The 20,286-nt window shown below is 45.4% G+C and overlaps 1 protein-coding gene across 12 annotated transcripts in view; it reads right to left on the bottom strand.

The window, feature by feature from the left end:
• Positions 1 to 1,000: 1,000 nt before the first annotated feature.
• ZNF618 (zinc finger protein 618) overlaps positions 1,001 to 20,286 on the bottom strand; it is a 205,327-nt gene continuing 186,041 nt past the window's right edge. For all 12 annotated transcript variants that reach the window (XM_027550588.1, XM_027550586.1, XM_027550583.1 and 9 more), the window contains 2 exons: positions 9,473 to 9,574; positions 1,001 to 8,776 (listed from right to left, as the gene is read on the bottom strand). In XM_027550588.1, the coding sequence (XP_027406389.1) occupies positions 7,260 to 8,776; positions 9,473 to 9,574 (1,619 nt within the window). In that variant the 3' untranslated portion in view covers positions 1,001 to 7,259. The remainder of the gene's footprint in view (positions 8,777 to 9,472; positions 9,575 to 20,286) is intronic.

Here is a 20,286-nt window from a genome sequence, read left to right as displayed (position 1 = left end):
CTGGCTGGGCCCTCGTGAAGGACTCTGATTCTTAACCTGGCTAGAGTGATGGCCACCTGGGAAATTTGGCAGGGCCAGCACCCTTCTGCAGACACTTCGAACTCCACACACATGATCCAGGAGGCCAGTGCTGGGGGGCAAAGGAGCTCAAGGCCTGCAAATGACCACAGGGCAAGGGTAACGTGGGCGTGTGCTTCACCTAGGAGATGGCTGCACTAACTCTGGGCAGGTAGGGGAGGACAGTCACCCGTCCTGGAGGAGTGGAGAGCTGGCTCGGAGCATGGCAGCGTTTCAGCAGTCAGCGAATGGGGAGGGAGGTTTAGGAAAGGGGGTGCTGCAAGAAAGCCACTGGGAAGCCTGGGTGGGCTGCCGCATCAGGGCGCTGCTCAGAGCTTCAGAAGGACAGAGAGAGGAGGGCACCCAAGGGAGCTGGCCTGGCTGCCTGGCAGGCCCCCAGTGTAGTGTCTGGGCTCTGTCTGCACCTCTCCTGGGGTGGAGAGTGCCTTCCCTCCCCAGGAAGGCTTTCCACTCTGGACTGCACTGGAGACAGTGTGTCCAGACACGGGGTTTGAATGTGTCTCTGACAGCTCCCACTGATTCTTCAGAGTCACAGATGCCATCTGGAACTTGGCAAAAGCCACGGGCACCCTTCCTCAGAAAACGGATGGTACACACAACCCATGACATCACATAAATGACGTCAGTCCAGGCAAACCTGGGTGTGCTCCTTGGGGCCTGGGCCACCCTTCCTCCCCTGGGCCAGCGCTCAAGAGCAAGGCCCCGGGGGCCACGTGCTCTTGGGCCTCATTCGTCAGCTATCTCTGACCCGGCTCTGGTGTCCAGGGTCACCCTGACCTCATCTGATGTCCCCTCGGGATGGACTCCAGCTCCATCACCCCCAGGCGACGTCTGCCTCTGTCCATCTCTACTCTCCAGTGCCCTGCTCCTGCCTGGATGACACGGCCCAACCCCAAGCCCAAGAAATAACGCCACGCACTGCCATCTTCCTAAAGGTCGTTTTATTGTAAAACCATAAATACAACACTGACATGAAATCATTTATTTAAGCAACTGATTCTCTCTAACCATTAAAAGGATGTCTTTTTGCCTTGGCATCAACCAACTGGGAAATAATGTTGCAAGAATTCAGGGGAGGAGGGTAGGGGGTGTTGAATTCTGGGCTGGGGCTTTTGGCAATTTAAGGAACCAAGTGGACCCTTCCTCTTCACCCTGGGAATGTCCCACTTTTGGACAAGAACAGACAGGTAAAAACAGCAACATTTAAACAGCTCAGTTTTAAATTTTATTACTTTGTAAAAAAAATTTTTTTTTCTGTTCCTTTCCTCCATTTGACATCAGTAAAAGTTTTAAACACCACAAAACTGATTTGGCTATAAATGGAGAAACGGTACCCAAACCAAAATGAAACCGAAAACCCAAAGGACAAACAGAAAACCCTAAATAAACCCTCAAGTTTGGTCTCGGGGGTTTACAAATCACAAGAACCATCAACTCAACCCCCATGCAACGTGACTCCTTGCAGAGCTGTTGGATCCACACCAACGACACAGGAGATCGCAAACAACGTCTTTTGTTAATTAACACAGCAAGGGTGACACTAGGTAACTTTTTTTTTTTAAATACAGTACATGGTACACAGGGTCCCAAGAAAACCCTGCACAAACCCCTTGTGGAGACTTGAGCCAAGCACTGGCTGTTTATAAAAATATTGTGTTGCTACAAAAGTATAAATTAATGCTACCGGTATTAAGAAATATTAAACACATAAAACTTATAAGGATTAAGAAAAATATTCATTAATACCTGTAGAAAACTCTGGCCTAAAAAAGATATTTTTTTGTGTGTTTCTTTTTTTTGTAAATTTTTTTTTTTTTGTATTTTTTTAAGATGACTTGAGTTTCTTGCACTGGAAGAGAGAGACACAGTCAGATGTGCCCATGGTATTGCCTAGAACGTCTTTAACTACTGAGAAAGGATGGGGGTGCACACACGTGGTTACTGAGCGGGGCCTGGGAGGGAGGGGGCACCAAGGCTTTCATAAGATTTACCTGATGTGAAAGAATCACCAACATGAAGTTATGGGGGGAAAAAAAGATAGGGTCATCAGAGAACAACTGAAAATAATTTATGCTCTTTAAAAAATATCTCTGCTTCCGGTGGTTGTACAAAATGACCTCCTGATGCTTGGAATCTGAATGGCCCTGGACACGCTGTCCAGTGGGTCTGGGAGCTTGCAGCCCCATGGGGCCCTCTGTCTCCTGGCTGGCGAGTTCCAGCCCTGTGCCAGTCCACGAGCTTGCTCACTGCTTTGGAACCCGGCTACCCCATCTGGGACCCCGTTTGGGTGGGAGGGAAGGGTCCTAGGCGGGGACCGGCTGGCACCTGGGTTGTGGGAAGAGCCCCCCTTCCGGTTGGCCTCAGACTCCATGGTCTCTGCCAACCTGGACTTCAGGAAGCGCCATAGGGATCCCAGGCCCCTGAGGTTGCGGACAAGGCTGGGCTGTGCCCCTAAAAGGAACTTTGGTTCGAAGAGTCGAAGGTGCCTGGTGGGACATGTGGGTCGGGAGGCCTTGGTGGGTCCTGATGCTGACACCCAACTGAAGACCTAGCACATCCTTCTCGGTACCGGAGTCGAATATTTAAAGCAACGCCCATGGTGGTGGCAGCGGTGGGGCCATGAATACACAATAGCAACCCGATGCCCTTCACCGTCACCAAAGCGGGAGCAGGTGCCTCTTTGCACAGAACCACAGGGCCCCTCTAGAGAACGGTGGGGCTCCACGGACTACGATCCTCAAACCCAAACGAGAGAGGAAGGGAAACAACTACAACAAGTTCCTCCCAAAAACCCAGAGAAGGGAGAAGTGGGAGGGGAAACTCAAGAGGGAAAACACTGTCTCATTGGTTCACCATAACTGGCCTAGCAAACATGAGCCACAGTGACGAGTGGGCAGAGGCGGGGCCGGTGGGGCCCAGACAGGAGCCCCCCTCCCCACCTGCTGTCTCCAGGGGACAGCCTGAGCCTTCCTTACCTCTTGGTTTCATCTAAGCAGCGGCCTTTCTAGAAGCCCTCCTCTAGGTACATCCCAGGCACAGAGGTGCTACCACTGCTCCCCAGGCAAGGGCAGAGCTATGAACTTGCCCAGCTCCATGCGGGCAGACTTCCAGCTGTGCCCTGGATGCTCCTCACTCCATCTTTGCCAGCACACCTGTCGTCATGGCAACATCCCAGTACTGTCCCCTTCTGGGTCATTCCTCACGGGACCTCCCTTCTCCATCGGCATCCCAGGTTAGTTCCAAACCTTCCCTGTGAAGCTGTGGCCTCCCAGAGTGCCTGAGGCATCCCCAACAGCTCTTTGGGCTCCCACTTTCCAAAGAGTTTAGTCCAAGTTAAAGCACAAGCCTGGGTGACCCCTAAGGGCAGAGGGTCAGCTTCACGGTGGAAAACATGCCTTGCAGAGTTTTTCTCTGGTGTTTCTTGAAAGTACAGGAGAGAAGAGAGCAAGCTGAAGGACAGGAGGCTCACCAGCCTACAGAGCTGATGTCCGAGAGAGTCCTTCCCAGAAATCAGGAGACGCAGAACCTCTCAACTACATCATTGGACTGCTCTCTCCTCACCAGGAAACCACAGCACCCTTTTTCCAGCCAAGAGCCAAAGCCTGGATGCCAACCATGAAGCTGCCAGGCAGAGTGATGGCAGTGTCCTCACTCACAGGCACAGTAGGTGGTTTTCTATGCCATGAACCCTGAAATGAAGAGTAGCCATAAGGAGCTTCATCTGATGGCCCCTCTGTTTCCTGGTCTCTAGCTACCATCTGGAGGGAGGCCTGGCTGGTGGACCTGGGCAGAGGGAAGAAGAACCATGTTGGCACAAGTCCAGGCATCCATTCATGACAACTGGATGGCACGCCTGCTCTTGGAGCAGAGACCCCTTGGTTACTCCACATCTGTGGCACCACCCATAAGGCTATGGTCCTTGGCTTGGGCTATGGTGGCGAAGCTGACTGACCTCAGAGGAGGCAGGAAAACCCTGCAGAGTGGACGTGTGTTTTCTCTGCCTCCTTGCTGGGGTCCATGCATGTCAGCAGCAAGGCCCCTTATGTCCTGGGAATCACACACTTCTGGCAAACTGTGTCCAAGTCAGCAGGCAATTGACTGCCTTGAGCTGTAGAGTCCCATAGTGGTCAGTGCCACAGAACGGGGAGCCAGAAGACAGAAACTTTCTGAAGGTCCATGTCAGGGCAGGCACCAGGAGATGAGCTGGAAGAGCCGACCTCAATCCTTTGGCTGAGCTAGAATTTGGATAGGGTGGATATTGCTGGAGACAAGGGGCCAGTGGCTAGGCCTGTGAGATCTTTGGGTTTTATTAAGCTGTTCACTGCAAGGGGATCTGCAGTAGGCGAGCTGCCTGCGTGAGAAAGCAGACAGAGGAGGGGCACCTTGGTACAGCCCTTCCTACTGGCAACAAGAGTGTCTGAAGGACGAAAGACTGGAAGAGAGAAATGACTACCTGCGACCTTATGCCTGTTATCTGGATGAGGCAGTCCCAGGAGACAGCCTTCAGAAACCGAGTGGCACTCACGTCATCTCTGCAGAGTAAGCCAAGCCCTAAGGATCGAACTAAGGTGGAAAGGAGGGACAGAACAGGAGGTGACACGTTTAACTAGATACCTGGAATTTAGTAAGACTTCCTAGAAATTTCATGCTGGAGGGCAGACATCCCCGAGTTCCAAGGAGAAGGACGCTGATACTTGGGCTTGGTCCTGATGGCTTTGCAACACAGTGAAATGCCGACTTGTGGAGTGGCCCCTAAAATGAGGCAAGACCAGCACAGCTCCCCGCTCAAAAGCAGAGAGAGGATGGGCTCCGAGGCTTGACTCCTACCAACTACACAACACAGGCAGCTTCCACCCTCCTGTGTGGCTCAGAGTGCCAGGTCTCCCCGGCAGCAAGGCTGGAGGCCTTTGGCTGTAGGCATCTCACCCACCAGCAAGCCTGCAGCCACCTTCTGGAAGGTCTCCCAAAGTCTCATCAAATAGCCTGTCAATGCTCCCATATACTATAGAATGTGACAAGCGGTGACTGTCCAGTGCAGGTAAGAGGCTCTTCTGATGGTGTGACACCCCTTGGAAACGTGGAGTAAGTGCCCAGAACTTCTCCAGGAGAGGAAATGGCATGATGGTTCCTGAGACCATGGCTTGCTGCAGTGAACGTGGAAACGACCCTCTGGGATGCATTTCAGTATGTCCAAGATGCGGAGGGTTAGTTCTCATGAGGCAAATTGAGCAGGCTTGGCACCCGGGACAGTGTTCTGGTCCATGATCCTAAGCCTTGAGTTTTTAAATTAACTTCCCCAACGTTACTGCCATGGACCGGGGAGCGGGGAGAGGGCTGTTGTACAGTGCTTTTTGAAATCGAGGTATCTCGCAGTTGAACAATGTTTTATTACTAAGGAGGGATGTGGTGGACTTGGTCAGCCCCCCAGGATGGTAGAATGTGCCTTTGCAAATGGTGCCCCCCGCGATGGTGGGCACCGAGGGGATACTGGATCACCAGTACATATTCACTGAGAGGTGGGGTGGGAGGCTGAGCACTGATCCTAACAAAACCACCTCTTGAGAGGGGAAAGGGTCACCCTGTTGGCATTTAGGCTAAGTGTGTGGAACCTAAACCGCTCACAGAGGAAGAAAAGCCTAAAACCATCTTTCACAGCATCAAGTTGAATGTGGCCTAATGCCATTCCACCCTCAAACATCCGTCATTTGGCCCGCAAGGCACCGTGCTCAACCACCGTCCTGGAAGGAGGGCTGAGGCTCATGTGGGGGACCCCCAGGGCCGTGGGCAGTGGAACTCCCAGAATCTCAGGGGTCCTGGGGAGGAAGAGGAGGTTGTGGGTCTGAGGTGTGATGGATGCGAACATGGATCAACTCAGGATTCCCTGCTGAGCCGAAGGGTCAGTGACGCGGCAAGCAGTGTAATGCACTCTGGGTACAGAAATCAGACATTCGCAGGACCAGACGCAGCGAGCCAGGAGGGCGGTCTTCCACTTACAGTCAGCACTCCTAAGCCACGTTTCTCTGTGGCTTCCACCAAATCCCACATCTGCGAGACCTGTGACTCTAACACCTCTCCTGGTCTCCAAACAGCACAGCCAAGTTCACGGTCTTGGCTGTTTCAAATACAGGAAAACTGGACTGTACAGGGAAGGCTGATAAAAACCTCAGGATACTGAATACACCACTGAGATGAGCTAGTTTACAGTGTGACTCGAGGAACAAAAAGGGCAATCAAAAAAAAAAACACAAAAAAACCCTCCAAAATATAAGTTATAGACATTCAGTGCCTCCTAGCAGAGTCTAAATCAAATTTGAAAAAAAAAAAAAAAAGGCAAAAACTGCTAAAATGTTAGGAAAAAATTATTAAGGAGTGGAGACAGTTATCTTATACTTCTTTGAAAATGTCTTTTTTTCCCTCTCTTATATTAAAAAGCAAAAGGTCAGCTTTATATTCTTAAAAGTCTCCTTTCCTGATTTGGGGAAATAGATAGGTGTGTTTCTAAGGCGGCTGCCCCCTGACACCCAGGGGTATCGTAAAGGCAGCAGCTCAATGCCCTGAAGGTGAACGAGAACAAAGTCCAGTGCAGAAGCTGTCCATCTGATGCAGTTTGGAGAATCCATGGCAGGGCAGCTGGGGAGGAGTGGGGTGTGATAGGGTCAGGAAGACTAGGGGCAGGGGTGACGGGCAGTAGGGGGACCACAGGGTGAAGGATAGAGAGCGTCAAGTCACTTCAGATCTCAGCTGCCTGAACATTTTACAACATCAGTTTGTACAATCTGCACACCTGAAAATGGAGTCTTTTAAAGCCCCCTCACTGAGAAAAGGAAGTGAAGCGTCTTCCCTCTTTCCCAAACACTCAGCTTTCCTGACACGCCCAGTTTAATGCACACGTGCCCACAAGGGAGCATGCATGCATGCACCAGGGGAGTATGTGTGTGCACGTGTGTGCAACACTTCGGCAGCCACGCAGATGAGCACAGAGCTGCCCGTGCACACACATGCACACTCACACTGAAAAAAAGCACTTAAGTTTCCAGGGGGCATTTATAATGAGGTCCACAGTGTTTAGAACTTAAATTGCTCTTCTTTGTTTGCGACAGTGTTGTGTGGGTTTTTTTCCTTCCTCTTTGAACGTTCTCTTTTCTTTTTCTCTTTCGTATTTTTTTTTCAATCTGGAAGTCTTAAAGCATGTTGGATTTCAGAAACATGAGTTTGTTCATATCTTCTGGACTGAGCAGTCGCCTCCTTTTGATGAGAAGTGCTTGTTCACACATATTTACACACCCGCTCCTGGCCCCCACGGCCGGCACCGCGAGGAGCCAGAAGGCGAGCCTGGCGAGTTTCGTGTGCTTTTGGGTCACGCACGACCAGTACTGGAAGAGATCGGGGGTGGCCTGGAAGAGGGGCTCCTGCAGGTAATCGTACACTTCGTTCTTCCCGAGCCGGTCGTCCTCCTGGGTGGCAGGGTTTTCTCCGGGGGCGGAGCGGGGCTTCTTGGCTGCAGGCTCGAAGTCGGCCTCCTCAGTCCAGGACTCCTTGACCTCATTGATGAGCTCGCACACCTTGCCGATGATCTCCTCGTGCTGGTAGGGGGGGACGGGCCGCAGCTTTTGCTGCGGGTCCAGGATCATGGCCACCTTGTGCGCTGGGTGCACCTTGAAGTTCTCCTTGAGTGCCTCCAGGAAGAGGTGGCACAGCTTGCTTACGGTGCCCGCGTCGTTGGCCTTGGCCGTGAACAGCTTCTCCAGCCTGACGTAGGTGGGGAGCACCAGCTGCAGGGTGGGCTGGCTCTCGTTGCTCAGCTCGATGACCGCCTGCTTCACCGGCGTCAGGATGGCGGCCAGGTTGCTGAGCAGGTGCTTGTTGAGGCTCTGGATGAGGTTCATCTTCTTGGCCCGGCTGTAGAACTCGCAGATCTGCTCGTAGCGCTCGTGCACCAGCAGCAGCGAGTCCGTGACCGAGTTCCAGCAGGGCGGCGGTGAGGTCTCCTCCAGCGAGCCAAAGGTCTCCTTGGCGAGGCCAGTGGAGCCCGCCAGGTCCTCGCACACGTTGAGCAGCTCGATGACCTCGTGCATGCTGCGGGCCTGCAGCGTCCGCTTGCTCAGCACGCTCTGCACCACCGAGTTCAAGGCACAGGCTGAGCAGCGCAGGCACATGCCGGCCTTGGAGAAGGCGGAGGCGCTCACCCGGCAGTCCGTCACGTACACGGTCCTGATCTCCGACATCACGAACTCCGACAGCACGTTCTGCACCCAGTGGTGCACCAGGTCGCCGCTGTCGCGGATGTCCGCACCCTTCACGCCTAGCACGTAGCTCTTGATGTGGTTGCCCTCGGCCTGGTAGGCCGTGAGGATGTAGCAAGAGTCGGGGCCGACGCTCTGCGAGTGGCAGGTCACGCCGATGCCCAGGCAGGCGTTGCTGCCCAAGGCGCACGTCACCTTCACCTTCACCTGGTTGTACATGCGCGGCAGGTGCTTCAGCGCCAGCGTGTTGAAGTTGCCCAGGATCTCGGTGACCGAGAAGGCCCCGTAGCGGGCGCCGCTGTCCACCAGCGTCTGGGCCAGCTTCAGGAACTCCTTCCCGCTCACCACGCTCAGAGCACCCAGGTCGGCGCACATGACCCGCAGCAGCCGCTCTGCGATGTTCTGCCGCTCCTTCTCGGGGATCATGCTGTTGGGTGTCAAACCACTGGTCGTGGCTGGGGGGTGGGGGGACACAAAGAGAGGCGTGATTAATCCTGGCATTCTAGGCTTCTTGGTCTGGCAGCAGCCTAATACTCAAGCATCTAGTATTAGGAATTACGAAGTGATTTCATCTTGTGTGCAAACCGATGGTGGCGGCAACTCTTTAACATGTGACAGTCTCCCGGGAATGAAGTTCTGTGATTGACTAGAAATGCCTGCCATGCCATGAAGTTCTGTGATTGACTAGAAATGCCGGCCATGGGCATGGGAACAGAGGGTAGTGGTATGTGTGCAAATATTTGCTGCATGTGCCATTCACCTCGACCTCTGAAGCTAACTAGTCTAACCAGTTCCTCAAAACAGAAACAGCCTCTGATACAGAAGGCGTTAGTGAATAAGATACCTGAGGCCACAGTGTCAGGAAAAAGCAGACCAGAGAAATTGTGCAGGGTGAATTCTAATTCTGATTCTGTCATGAATTTGTGTTCTCTGATCACAAAGAGATCAGGTCTCCCCAGGCCTCCTCTTCCATCCTGTGAGGTCGGAATTCCCATCAACTAGGTCTCAGGTGTGAAAGTGCTTGGTAAACCGTTATGCGTGGTCTTGCATCACCATGGGAGGTACGGGGGTGGGGAGGGGGGCAGAGAAGCAGCGGGAGGGGCTGGAGCAGACTTCCTCCAGTCCGCGGCGTCCGCCTGGGAAAGACCTACTGTTGTTGGCGCTGTTCCTCTGGGCTTGGGCCTTCCACTTCTCCTCCACAACAGCAGGGGGCGATCGGGACTGGTTGGAGGCAATGTTGTTTTCGTTGTCCGCTGTGGGCACAAAGGGGACAGTGTATTTCCTTGAAGTGCCAGAGGCCTGTCAGCTAACAAGGAGAGAACTAGAGCACGCAAGTGAAGACGAGACTGGTCTCTGGGACTCGGGCCTGGGTTCAAATTCTGGCTCCTTAGACAACTATCTGATGCCTGCAAAGCACCATTTTCATCACTGGGAAGAATGAAGATAATCCCACAATTGTTAGAAGGACTAATAAGAGATAACATAGGGAAAGAGCAGTGGGCACAGTGCCCAGCATGGAGTAAGCACTCGGGGAATGGGAAGCGCTGTGTTCTGAGTCTGGATGGGAGGCTCCCCAACACCCACAAGCACAAAGTTCTGAGACTGGGCAGGGGGTGCCCGTTACACCCCAAGAGGCAGAAAGCATCTCACACTCTTGCTTCTTTGAAGTGTGTCTTTTTAGTGTATTTACTAGAAACTTAATTAGATGAACACAACAAAAGCAAAGCCCTGTGTGACATCAAGTATACAATTCGCAGCCCCCTCGTTACATGCAGAAGGTGAAACTGAAGAGCACACGCAGGAAAGGATTTGCTCGGGATCACACAGAAAACCAGCAGCAGCGCTGTCCTGGGTGTGTCCTCCATGAATCCCCCTAATTTTTATTAACCTGTACGTTTACATTGGTATTCAGTTTTAAGTAATGGGCACACGCCATACTCTCCTATGCACGGTCAATTCTTGACATTTTTGTAGAGGTGTTTCTGAGTAGAAATTATCTGAGTTACATATTTGCCATCAGAAATGACCACCCCATCTTTTACTGCACCATACTTTACCAATTGTTAACTACACCCTAGGTCCTGAGTTTCAGGGCTGTGCCATTTCCAGTATGACTATTCTGCTATGGACCTGTTTGCCCAATATTCTAATATTGTTTTTCTGTGCTCTTATATTGTTGTTGTGGGTGTACTTCCTTGAGACATCATCTGACAGGTAGAATCCACAACCTGAGACTATCAGTGGGTCAGCAGCCTCTGTTCAGCATTGCCAGACACTGTTCTTCCTTTCTTCTCAATTTAAGATGCCAGACCTTAGAGGTCAAGGCCATAATTTCCATACCTAGAAAAGAGACTTCTCCAACTTCTACATATTCACAGTCAGCCAGCTAGAAGACTCTGGGATGGGCATTCAAGGAATATTTTGCAGCCACTAGAAAAGTGGCTGTGTACCCTGGAGAAACGTGAAAATGCATAACATAATAAAAAGCACACCTAATCAGAATTTCATATGTATTTTTAGAGATATGCACTTTAAGCTCACAAGTCAAAGAATGAACAGATTTATGCATCAAAATCTATGGGGAGGGGACTTTCACTTCTGCCTATTAGGGATGCCCTACCATAGGAACTGCTCTCCAGCTGCAAACAACTAGTGATCACGATACAACTGCTTTCAAACAGGCAACCCGGGGTGTGAGCCCAGAAAAAGCAGCAAATGTGGTGCGCTCTCTGACTGCCCTGCTTACTGCCTGGAGGCAGGGAACTGAACAAGCACAGTGGTCACCTTTAAGAGACAGAGATCAAAACTCAGGCAGAGACAGCTAGAATTTACAGGGAAAAGTACTAAGGCACAGGACGTGTCAGAAAGAGAGAGCTCTTGAGATTGTAGGGGGTTCCCTGGAGTCTTTGATGAAACTAATCTGCCTATTTCTGTTTAGACGATAAGTTGTGTCTGACTCTTTTGCGACCCCATGGCCTGTAGCCTGCCAGGCTTTTCTGTCCATGGGATTTCCCTGTCAAGAATACTGGAGTGGGATCCAATTTCCTTCTCCAGGGGATCTTCCTGACCAGGGATCAAACCTACATCTCCTGCCTTGACAGGTGAATTCTTCACCACTGAGCCACCTGGGAAGCCCAATACGTATGACCAAATTCCACAGGAATGGGGGAAGAATCATTAACATGCAGCAGGATGATAACTCCTAGGGTTACCCAGCTGGGGAAGTCACCCGGGCCCCCTCAACCAGAATGGAGAGACCAACCTCAATGCACGAGAAACTGGACAGTCCCCTTGTATGCGTGTGTATATGCTACGTCACTTCAGTCAGCAACTCTGTCCATGGAATTTTCCAGGCAAGAATACTGGAGTGCGTTGCCATGCCCTCCTCCAGGGGATCTTCCTAACCCAGGGATTGAACCCACGTCTCTTGTGCCTCCTGCATCGGCAGGCTGCTTCTTTACCATTGGTGCCACCTGAGAAGCCCTGGACAGTCCCCTTATTATGCAGCTAAATTAGCCATAGATTAAGCACTGCCCTAGATCTGCCCTAATACATTTTAAGAACAAGCCTCAAATGTATTAAAGTGATTCCAAACTTAACAAACTGCAAGCCAAGTTTAATACTCTCAAAAAAAAAAAAAAAAAAAAAAACCAGCACCTAATATGAAATTCACAATGTCATTCATCTAATCAGTACTGGACATTCAAAATAGTAGGCAAATATGACCCATAACCAGAAAAAAAAAACCAAAACCTAATCAATAGAAACAGACCTAGGAAGGACAGAGATGATATATTTTACCAATAAGAATCTTACAACAGCAGTTGTAAACATCATAAATACGTTCAAGATATGAAGGGAAACATGAATATCATAAGGAGAGAAATGGGAGATGTATAAAAGAGCAAACTAAACTACACTCATGTGGAACTTCTGAATATAAAAATAAGTGCTATAGGAAAAATACACTGTATGGGATAAAAACTAATTAGCTGCCACAGAAGAAAAAAAAAATCAGTGAAGTTCGAGACAGAGCAAAAAAAAATATCCAGTGAAAACCAGACTGGGTAGAAGGTTGTAAATAAATAAATGGAGTATGGACAATATTAAGCAGTTTAACACACATATAAATTGGAGTCCCAGAAAAAGGGGATGAGGCAGAAATAATATTTGAAGAAACGGCCAGAATTTTTCCAAATTGGATGAAAACCATAAAATCAAGTTCTAAAAGCTCAACTAACTCAAAGAAAACACCACCAAGGCACAGTATCATAATAAAATTGTTGAAAACCAATGGCAGGAACAGCCGGAGGAGAGAAAAAATTAAGTCCAGGTGAACAGAAATAAGAATAACAAAAGACCTAGCAGGCAACAGAACAAAGTTAGAGGAGAATGTCAATCTAAAACTCTAAGGGCTGCCCTAGATGAATGGATAAAGAAGATATCATAATGCAATTGATATAAATTATATTTATTGGGATATTACTCAGCTATAAAAAAGAATGAGGGACTTCCTGTGGTGTGGTCCGATGGCTAAGACTCCATGCTCCTGAGCCCAAGTTCAATCCTTGCTCGGGGAACTAGATTCCACATGCAACTTAGACCCTGTACAGCCAAATAAATAAATAAACATTAAAAAAATGAAATAATGCCATTTGCAGCAACATGGAAGGCCTTAGAGATGATCATACTAAGTGAAGTAAGCCAGACAATGACAAATACCATATGGTATCACTTACATGTGGAATCTAAAAAAACAAACAAAAAAAAGGATACAAATAAACTTATATACAAAATAGAAATAGACCCACGACATATAAAACAAACTTATGGTTACCAGAGGGAAAAAGGAAGGAGGGATAAATTATGAGTTTGAGATTAACATATATACACTAATATATACACATATATACATATATACACTAATAATACACTTCTTAATGAAAGTGAGTGGAGATTGAAAAGTTGGCTTAAAGCTCAACATTCAGAAAACGAAGATCATGGCATCCAGTCCCACCACTTCATGGGAAATAGATGGGGAAACAGTGGAAACAGCGTCAGACTTTATTTTTCTGGGCTCCAAAATCACTACAGATGGTGACTGCAGCCATGAAATTAAAAGACGCTTACTCCTTGGAAGGAAAGTTATGACCAACCTAGATAGCATATTCAAAAGCAGAGACATTACTTTGCCAACAAAGGTCCGGCTAGTCAAGGCTATGGTTTTTCCTGTGGTCATGTATGGATGTGAGAGTTGGACTGTGAAGACAACTGAGCGCCGAAGAATTGATGCTTTTGAACTGTGGTGTTGGAGAAGACTCTTGAGAGTCCCTTGGACTGCAAGGAGATCCAACCAGTCCATTCTGAAGGAGATCAGCCCTGGGATTTCTTTGGAAGGAATGATGCTAAAGCTGAAACTCCAGTACTTTGGCCACCTCATGGGAAGAGCTGACTCATTGGAAAAGACTCTGATGCTGGGAGGGATTGGGGGCAGGAGGAGAAGGGGACGACAGAGGATGAGATGGCTGGATGGCATCACCGACTCGATGGACGTGAGTCTCAGTGAACTCCGGGAGTTGGTGATGGACAGGGAGGCCTGGCGTGCTGCGATTCATGGGGTCACAAAGAGTTGGACACGACTGAGCGACTGATCTGATCTGATCTGATCTGACACTAATATATGTAAAGTAGATAAACAACAAGGACCCACTGTATAACACAGGCAATTATATTTAATATTTTATAATAACCTATAAGGGAAAGAATCTAAAAATAGATACGTATGTACGTATAACTGAATCCCTATGCTGCATACCTGAAACTAAAGCAACATTATAAATCGGTTATAATTCAATTAAAAAACTACAAAAATATTTTAAAAATAAAATAATTAAAACTTTAAATCCAGTCATACTATCTTTCGCAAATGGAAATAAATAAGGGGAAAAAAATCAGACCTGCAACTATAAGAAATGCTATTATAAACAGTGCTGCGATGAACATTGGGGTACACGTGTCTCTTTCCCTTCTGGTTTCCTCAGTGTGTATGCCCAACAGTGGGATTGCTGGATCATAAGGCAGTTCTATTTCCAGTTTTTTAAGGAATCTCCACACTGTTCTCCATAGTGGCTGTACTAGTTTGCATTCCCACCAACAGTGTAAGAGGGTTCCTTTTCTCCACACCCTCTCCAGCATTTATTGCTTGTAGACTTTTGGATCGCAGCCATTCTGACTGGCGTGAAATGGTACCTCATAGTGGTTTTGATTTGCATTTCTCTGATAATGAGTGATGTTGAGCATCTTTTCATGTGTTTGTTAGCCATCTGTATGTCTTCTTTGGAGAAATGTCTATTTAGTTCTTTGGCCCATTTTTTGATTGGTTCATTTATTTTTCTGGAATTGAGCTGTAGGAGTTGCTTGTATATTTTTGAGATTAGTTGTTTGTCAGTTGCTTCATGAAATGAGTCGCCAGTCCAGGTTCGATGCACGATACTGGATGCTTGGGGCTGGTGCACTGGGACGACCCAGAGGGAGGGTATGGGGAGGGAGGAGGGAGGAGGGTTCAGGATGGGGAGCACGGGTATACCTGTGGTGGATTCATTTTGATGTTTGGCAAAACTAATACAATATTGTAAAGTTTAAAAATAAAATAAAATTTAAAAAAAGAAAAAAGAAAAAAAAAGAAATGCTAAAGGAAGTTCTTTAGGTATAAAAAAAAATGATACCAAATAAGAATCTGGATATACAGAAAGAAAAGAAGAGTACCGGCAACTGTATATATATGAACATAAAAGATGTTTTCTCTCATTTTTAATCTCTTTAACAAGGTAACTGACTGCTCATTGGAAAATAGTAACAATGAAATGTGGTAATTACAAGTAGAATAAACTGTATGGCAACGATAATAGAAAGATTAGGAAGGGGATATAGAAGATTTTGTTGAAAGTTTTTCACACAATATACAAAGGGGGCTAATACCCTTTGAAGGTAGACTCAATAAGTTAGAAATATATAGTGTAAAACTGAAATAAGTCATTAAAAACACCCAAGTTACCATTAATAAATCCATGGTAGAGATAAAAATGGAATAATAAAAAATTCTCACTTCAAAATAAAGCAAAAAAAATTAGAGAAAAAGGAAGAAAGAACAAATGAAACAATAAACAAATAGGAAAATGGTAGATTTAAACCCAGTAATACTGAAATCACATTAAATGTAAATGATATGATCTCCACATTCCAAATAAAAGTTAGAGAATGTCATACTTTAAAAAAAAACAAGAATCCACTCTATGCTATCTATAGGAAATGTATTTAAATATAAAGACATGAGTAAGTTGAAAGTAAAAGGTTAAATAAAGGCATACTCCACAAATAGTAATGAAGAGAAGGCAGGACATGCATGTGGTAGTATTACAGAGAAAACAGACCTCAGAACAAGAAATATGACCCAGGGTAACGAGAGGCCCTGCATAATGGTAAAGAAGTCAAATCACCAAGAACACATAACGATCCTATGCTGTGTGCAAGTGGTAACGGAGCATCAAAATCACATGAAGCAAAAGCTGAGAAAACTGGACAAGAAACAGCAGACCAAACCTACGCCTGGAAATCTCAAGCTGTCTTCTCTCAGTGATTGTTACTCTCAGGAGAAAAGAAACTACTGAATACAAATGAACAGACAGCGGCAGCATCAAGCAGCCCAATGTACACACAGTCGGATTCCCAGAAAAAGGAGGCAGGACAGAAAAACACCGAAATCATATAAAGTATAGTCTCTGACTATAACTGAATTAAATTAGAAATCAATAACAAAAAGATAGTTGGAAATATTTCAACTATTTGAATATTAAACATCACACTTGTAAGTAACTCAGAGGCCAAAGAAATATCAGGGAGGTCAGAAAATGCTTTGAACTGAATACTAAAACATGCAAACCTCGGGTTTCAAAATTTGTGGATACATGTAAATGAATGTTACTTATAACATTAAAAGTTTTATTAGAAAAGAATAAAGGTTTAAAATCAGTGCCACAAAGCTTCAACACAAAGAGATATAAAGACTAAGTTTAAAGAGTAAGTTGAGTCTAACATAAACAGAAGGAAATAATACAGACAAAAGCAGAAATGAATGAAACAGAAAATGGATAAACACAATAGAAATCAAACTAAAAGCTAATTCTTGGTAGAAATCAGTAAAATTGATAACCCTTTAATAAGAAGGATTAAAAAAAGAAAAGAGAAGAATGTAAATTATTAGTAGTAGGAATAAAAGAGGGAGACATCACTACAGATGCTACACATATTAAAGGGATTAATGGGGACATGATTATGGGGACTTCCCTGATGGTCCAGTTCTTAAGAATCCACCTTCTACTGCAGGGGACACAGGTTTGATCCCTGGTCAGAGAAGTAAGATGCCACATGCGATGGGGTAACTAAGCCCAAGCACTGCACCTAGGGAAGCCCTGCACGCTGTGAGTACTGAGCTCTAGCACTCTGAGACTGCACACAACTAGAGAGCCTGCGGGCTGCAACTAAGGCCTGATGCAGCCAAACAAATAAATATTTTAAACAATGATTATGAACAACTTTCTGCCAATAAATTCAACCATTTAAGAGAGGCAAAAAACAAACCTAAAAATATAAAGGCTCTAAGTTCACTTCAGAAGAAATAGGTAACCTAAATATCTCAAGTTCTGTAATTATTAAGAAATTCAGATCATAGCTCACATAATTTCCCACAAAGAAAAGTCCCGCATGAGTTGACTGCAAAGTTTGACCAAATATTTAAGGAAGGAATAATACAGATTCCAAACAAATTCTCCCAAAAATCAGAAGAGGAAAGATCATTTCCCAAGTCATTTTACAAGGCTGTCATTACCTCAATCCAAAACTAAAGAAAAAATTATAAGAAAAGAAAGTACAGGGACTTTCCTGATGGCAGTGGCTAAGACTCCACATGCCCTGTGCAGGGGGACCCCAGATTCAATCTTTGGTCAAGGAACTAGATTCTACTTACTGCAACTAAGAGTTTGCATGCCTCAACTACAAAATCCTGCTGGAAGGTCCTGTTTGCCTCGACTAAGACCAGGCACTGCCAAATAAGTACATAAATAAATTTTTTTTTTTTAAAAAAAGAAAAGAAACTACAGACCAATATCCCTCAACATATACACAAAATGCTTAACAAAATATGAGCAAAGTAAATATAGCAATATATAAAAATAATAACACATCATGGGAGTTTCACTGCTGTGCCCTGGGTTCAATTCCTGGTTTGGGAACTAATATCCCACAAGCCATATGGGATAAAATAAAAAATAAAAATAATAGCACATCATGAATAAGCAAAGTTAATTCCAGAAATGGGATAGTTAATAAAAGAAAACAATCGGTGTAATTTCCTATACTAAGAGAGAAAAAAAATTAAGAAAAATCATTTTATCTCCATAGATACAATGCACTATAAAGGTGATAAAATCTAATACCCACCCATGATACAAAATTTCAGCAAGCTAGGAAGAGAAGGCAACTTCTTCAACTTGATAAAGGACATCTAAAAGAACCCTTAAGTTTACTGATCTGATAGAAATAAAAAGGATTATTTATAAGGAAATACTATGAACAGTAGTATTCCAACCAATTAGACAACCTGGATGAAATAGACAAGTTCCTAGAAAACATAAACTATGAAAACTGATTTAAGCAGCAGAAAATCTGGATATATCTATACAGAAACTGAATTAGTAATCAAAAAGTATTGACCGGAAAAAAGAAAAGCAAAGGAAAGCCCAGGCTCAGATAACTTCACTGACGAATTCTATCATATGTTAAAGAACTTTTCACAAATTCTTCTGAAAATAGGTGGGAACACTTCTCAATTCATCCTATGAGGCAGGTATTATTCTGATACCAAATCTAGACTAAGAAGTCACAAGAAAAGAAACAATGCCCACTATGCCTTTTGACTATAGATACAAACATCCTCAATAAAATACAGCTAACCAAATCCAACAACACATACAACAGGTTATACCCTATGACCAAGCAGCATTTATTCCAGGAATACAGGTCGGTTCAACATACAGAAATCAATACCATATTAATAGCATAAAGGATAAAAACTACCTGATCATTTTAATTGATGCTGGGAAATTATTTGACAAAATGCAATACTTACTGTTCCCTGGTGGCTCAGATGGTAAAGAGTCTGCCTACAATGCGGGAGACCCAGGTTCAATCCCTGGGTCGGGAAGAAACCCTGGAGAAGGAAATGGCAACCTACTCCAGTACACCTGGCCTGGAAAACCCAATGGATGGAGGAGCCTGGTAGGCTATAGCCCATGGGGTCGCAAAGAGTCGGATACGACTGAGCAACTTCACTTCACTTCAATACTCTTTCATGATAAAAACACTCAACAAACTAGGAATTGAAGGGAATTTTTTAACCTGATAAAGGGCATCTATGAAAAACCCATTGCTAACATTATCAGTTCAGTTCAGTTGCTCAGTCGTGTCCGACTCTTTGCGACCCCATGAATCGCAGCACGCCAGGCCTCCCTGTCCATCACCAACTCCCGGACTTCACTCAGACTCACATCCATGGAGTCGGTGATGCCATCCAGCCATCTCATCCTCTGTCGTCCCCTTCTCCTCCTGCCCCCAATCCCTCCCAGCATCAGAGTCTTTTCCAATGAGTCAACTCTTCTAAGGAGGTGGCCAAAGTACTGGAGTTTCAGCTTTAGCATCATTCCTTCCAAAGAAATCCCAGGGCTGATCTCCTTCAGAATGGACTGGTTGGATCTCCTTGCAGTCCAAGGGACTCTCAAGAGTCTTCTCCAACACCACAGTTCAAAAGCATCAATTCTTCGGCGCTCAGTTGTCTTCACAGTCCAACTCTCACATCCATACATGACCACAGGAAAAACCATAGCCTTGACTAGACGGACCTTAGTTGGCAAAGTAATGTCTCTGCTTTTCAATATGCTAACATTATACTTAATGGTTAAACATTAAAAATTTTCCTCTTAAGATCAGGAACAAGGTAAAAATGAACACTCTTTTATTCAACATGCATTCGAGGTTCCAGTCAGGGCAATTATAAAAAAAGAAAGAAAGAAAAACAAAGAGAAAGGGCATCCAGATGAACGGAAGAAGTAAAATAATCTCTATAGATAACAGACGACATCACTGTGTGTACAGAAAATCCTATGGAAAACACAGATACACACACAACTATGAGAACTTGTAAATAAGTTCATCAAGATTTTAAGATACAAGATCAACATATTAAAGAAATTATACTTCCGTACATTAGCAATGAACACTCCAAAAATTAAATTAAGGAAATAATTCCATTTACAATAGCTTCTAAAAAAGTAAAATACTCACAAATAAATTATAAAATAAGATTGTACACTTAAAACTAAAAATATGTTTGAAGAATTCAAAGAAGGCTTAATTAAATGAAAAGGCATTCCATTTTCATAGATTAGAAGACAATATTGTTAAAATAGCAATACTCTCTAAATTGATCCAGATTCAACCCAATCCCTATACTGCTGTCTTTTTTTGCAGATATTGACAAGATGATCCTAAAAAGTTTATGCAGAAGAGCCAAGCACTCTTGAAAATGAACAAAGCTGGAGAGCTTAGACTTCCTGATTTCAAAGCTGTTATAAAGCCATGGTAATCCAGACAGTGTGGTACTGGCACAAAAATAGACATACAGACCAATGAAACAGAATTTAGAGTCCAAAAATAAACCCTCAAATTTTCAATCAACTGATTTTTGACAAAGGTGCCAGGACAATGCAACAGGGAAATGAATAGTCTTTTCAAAAAACTGAGCTGGGAAAACTGGATATACACATGCAAAAGAATGAAGTTTGACCCCTACCTCACACCACATACAAAAATTAACACAAAATGGAATATGGGCCTAAATCTAAGAGCCAAAACT

This window comes from Bos indicus x Bos taurus, chromosome 8 (genome assembly GCF_003369695.1).
Source record: "Bos indicus x Bos taurus breed Angus x Brahman F1 hybrid chromosome 8, Bos_hybrid_MaternalHap_v2.0, whole genome shotgun sequence".
NCBI lineage: Eukaryota > Metazoa > Chordata > Mammalia > Artiodactyla > Bovidae > Bos > Bos indicus x Bos taurus.
Note: the sequence above shows the minus strand (reverse complement) of the source record. Positions and strands in the feature narration are given on the sequence as shown.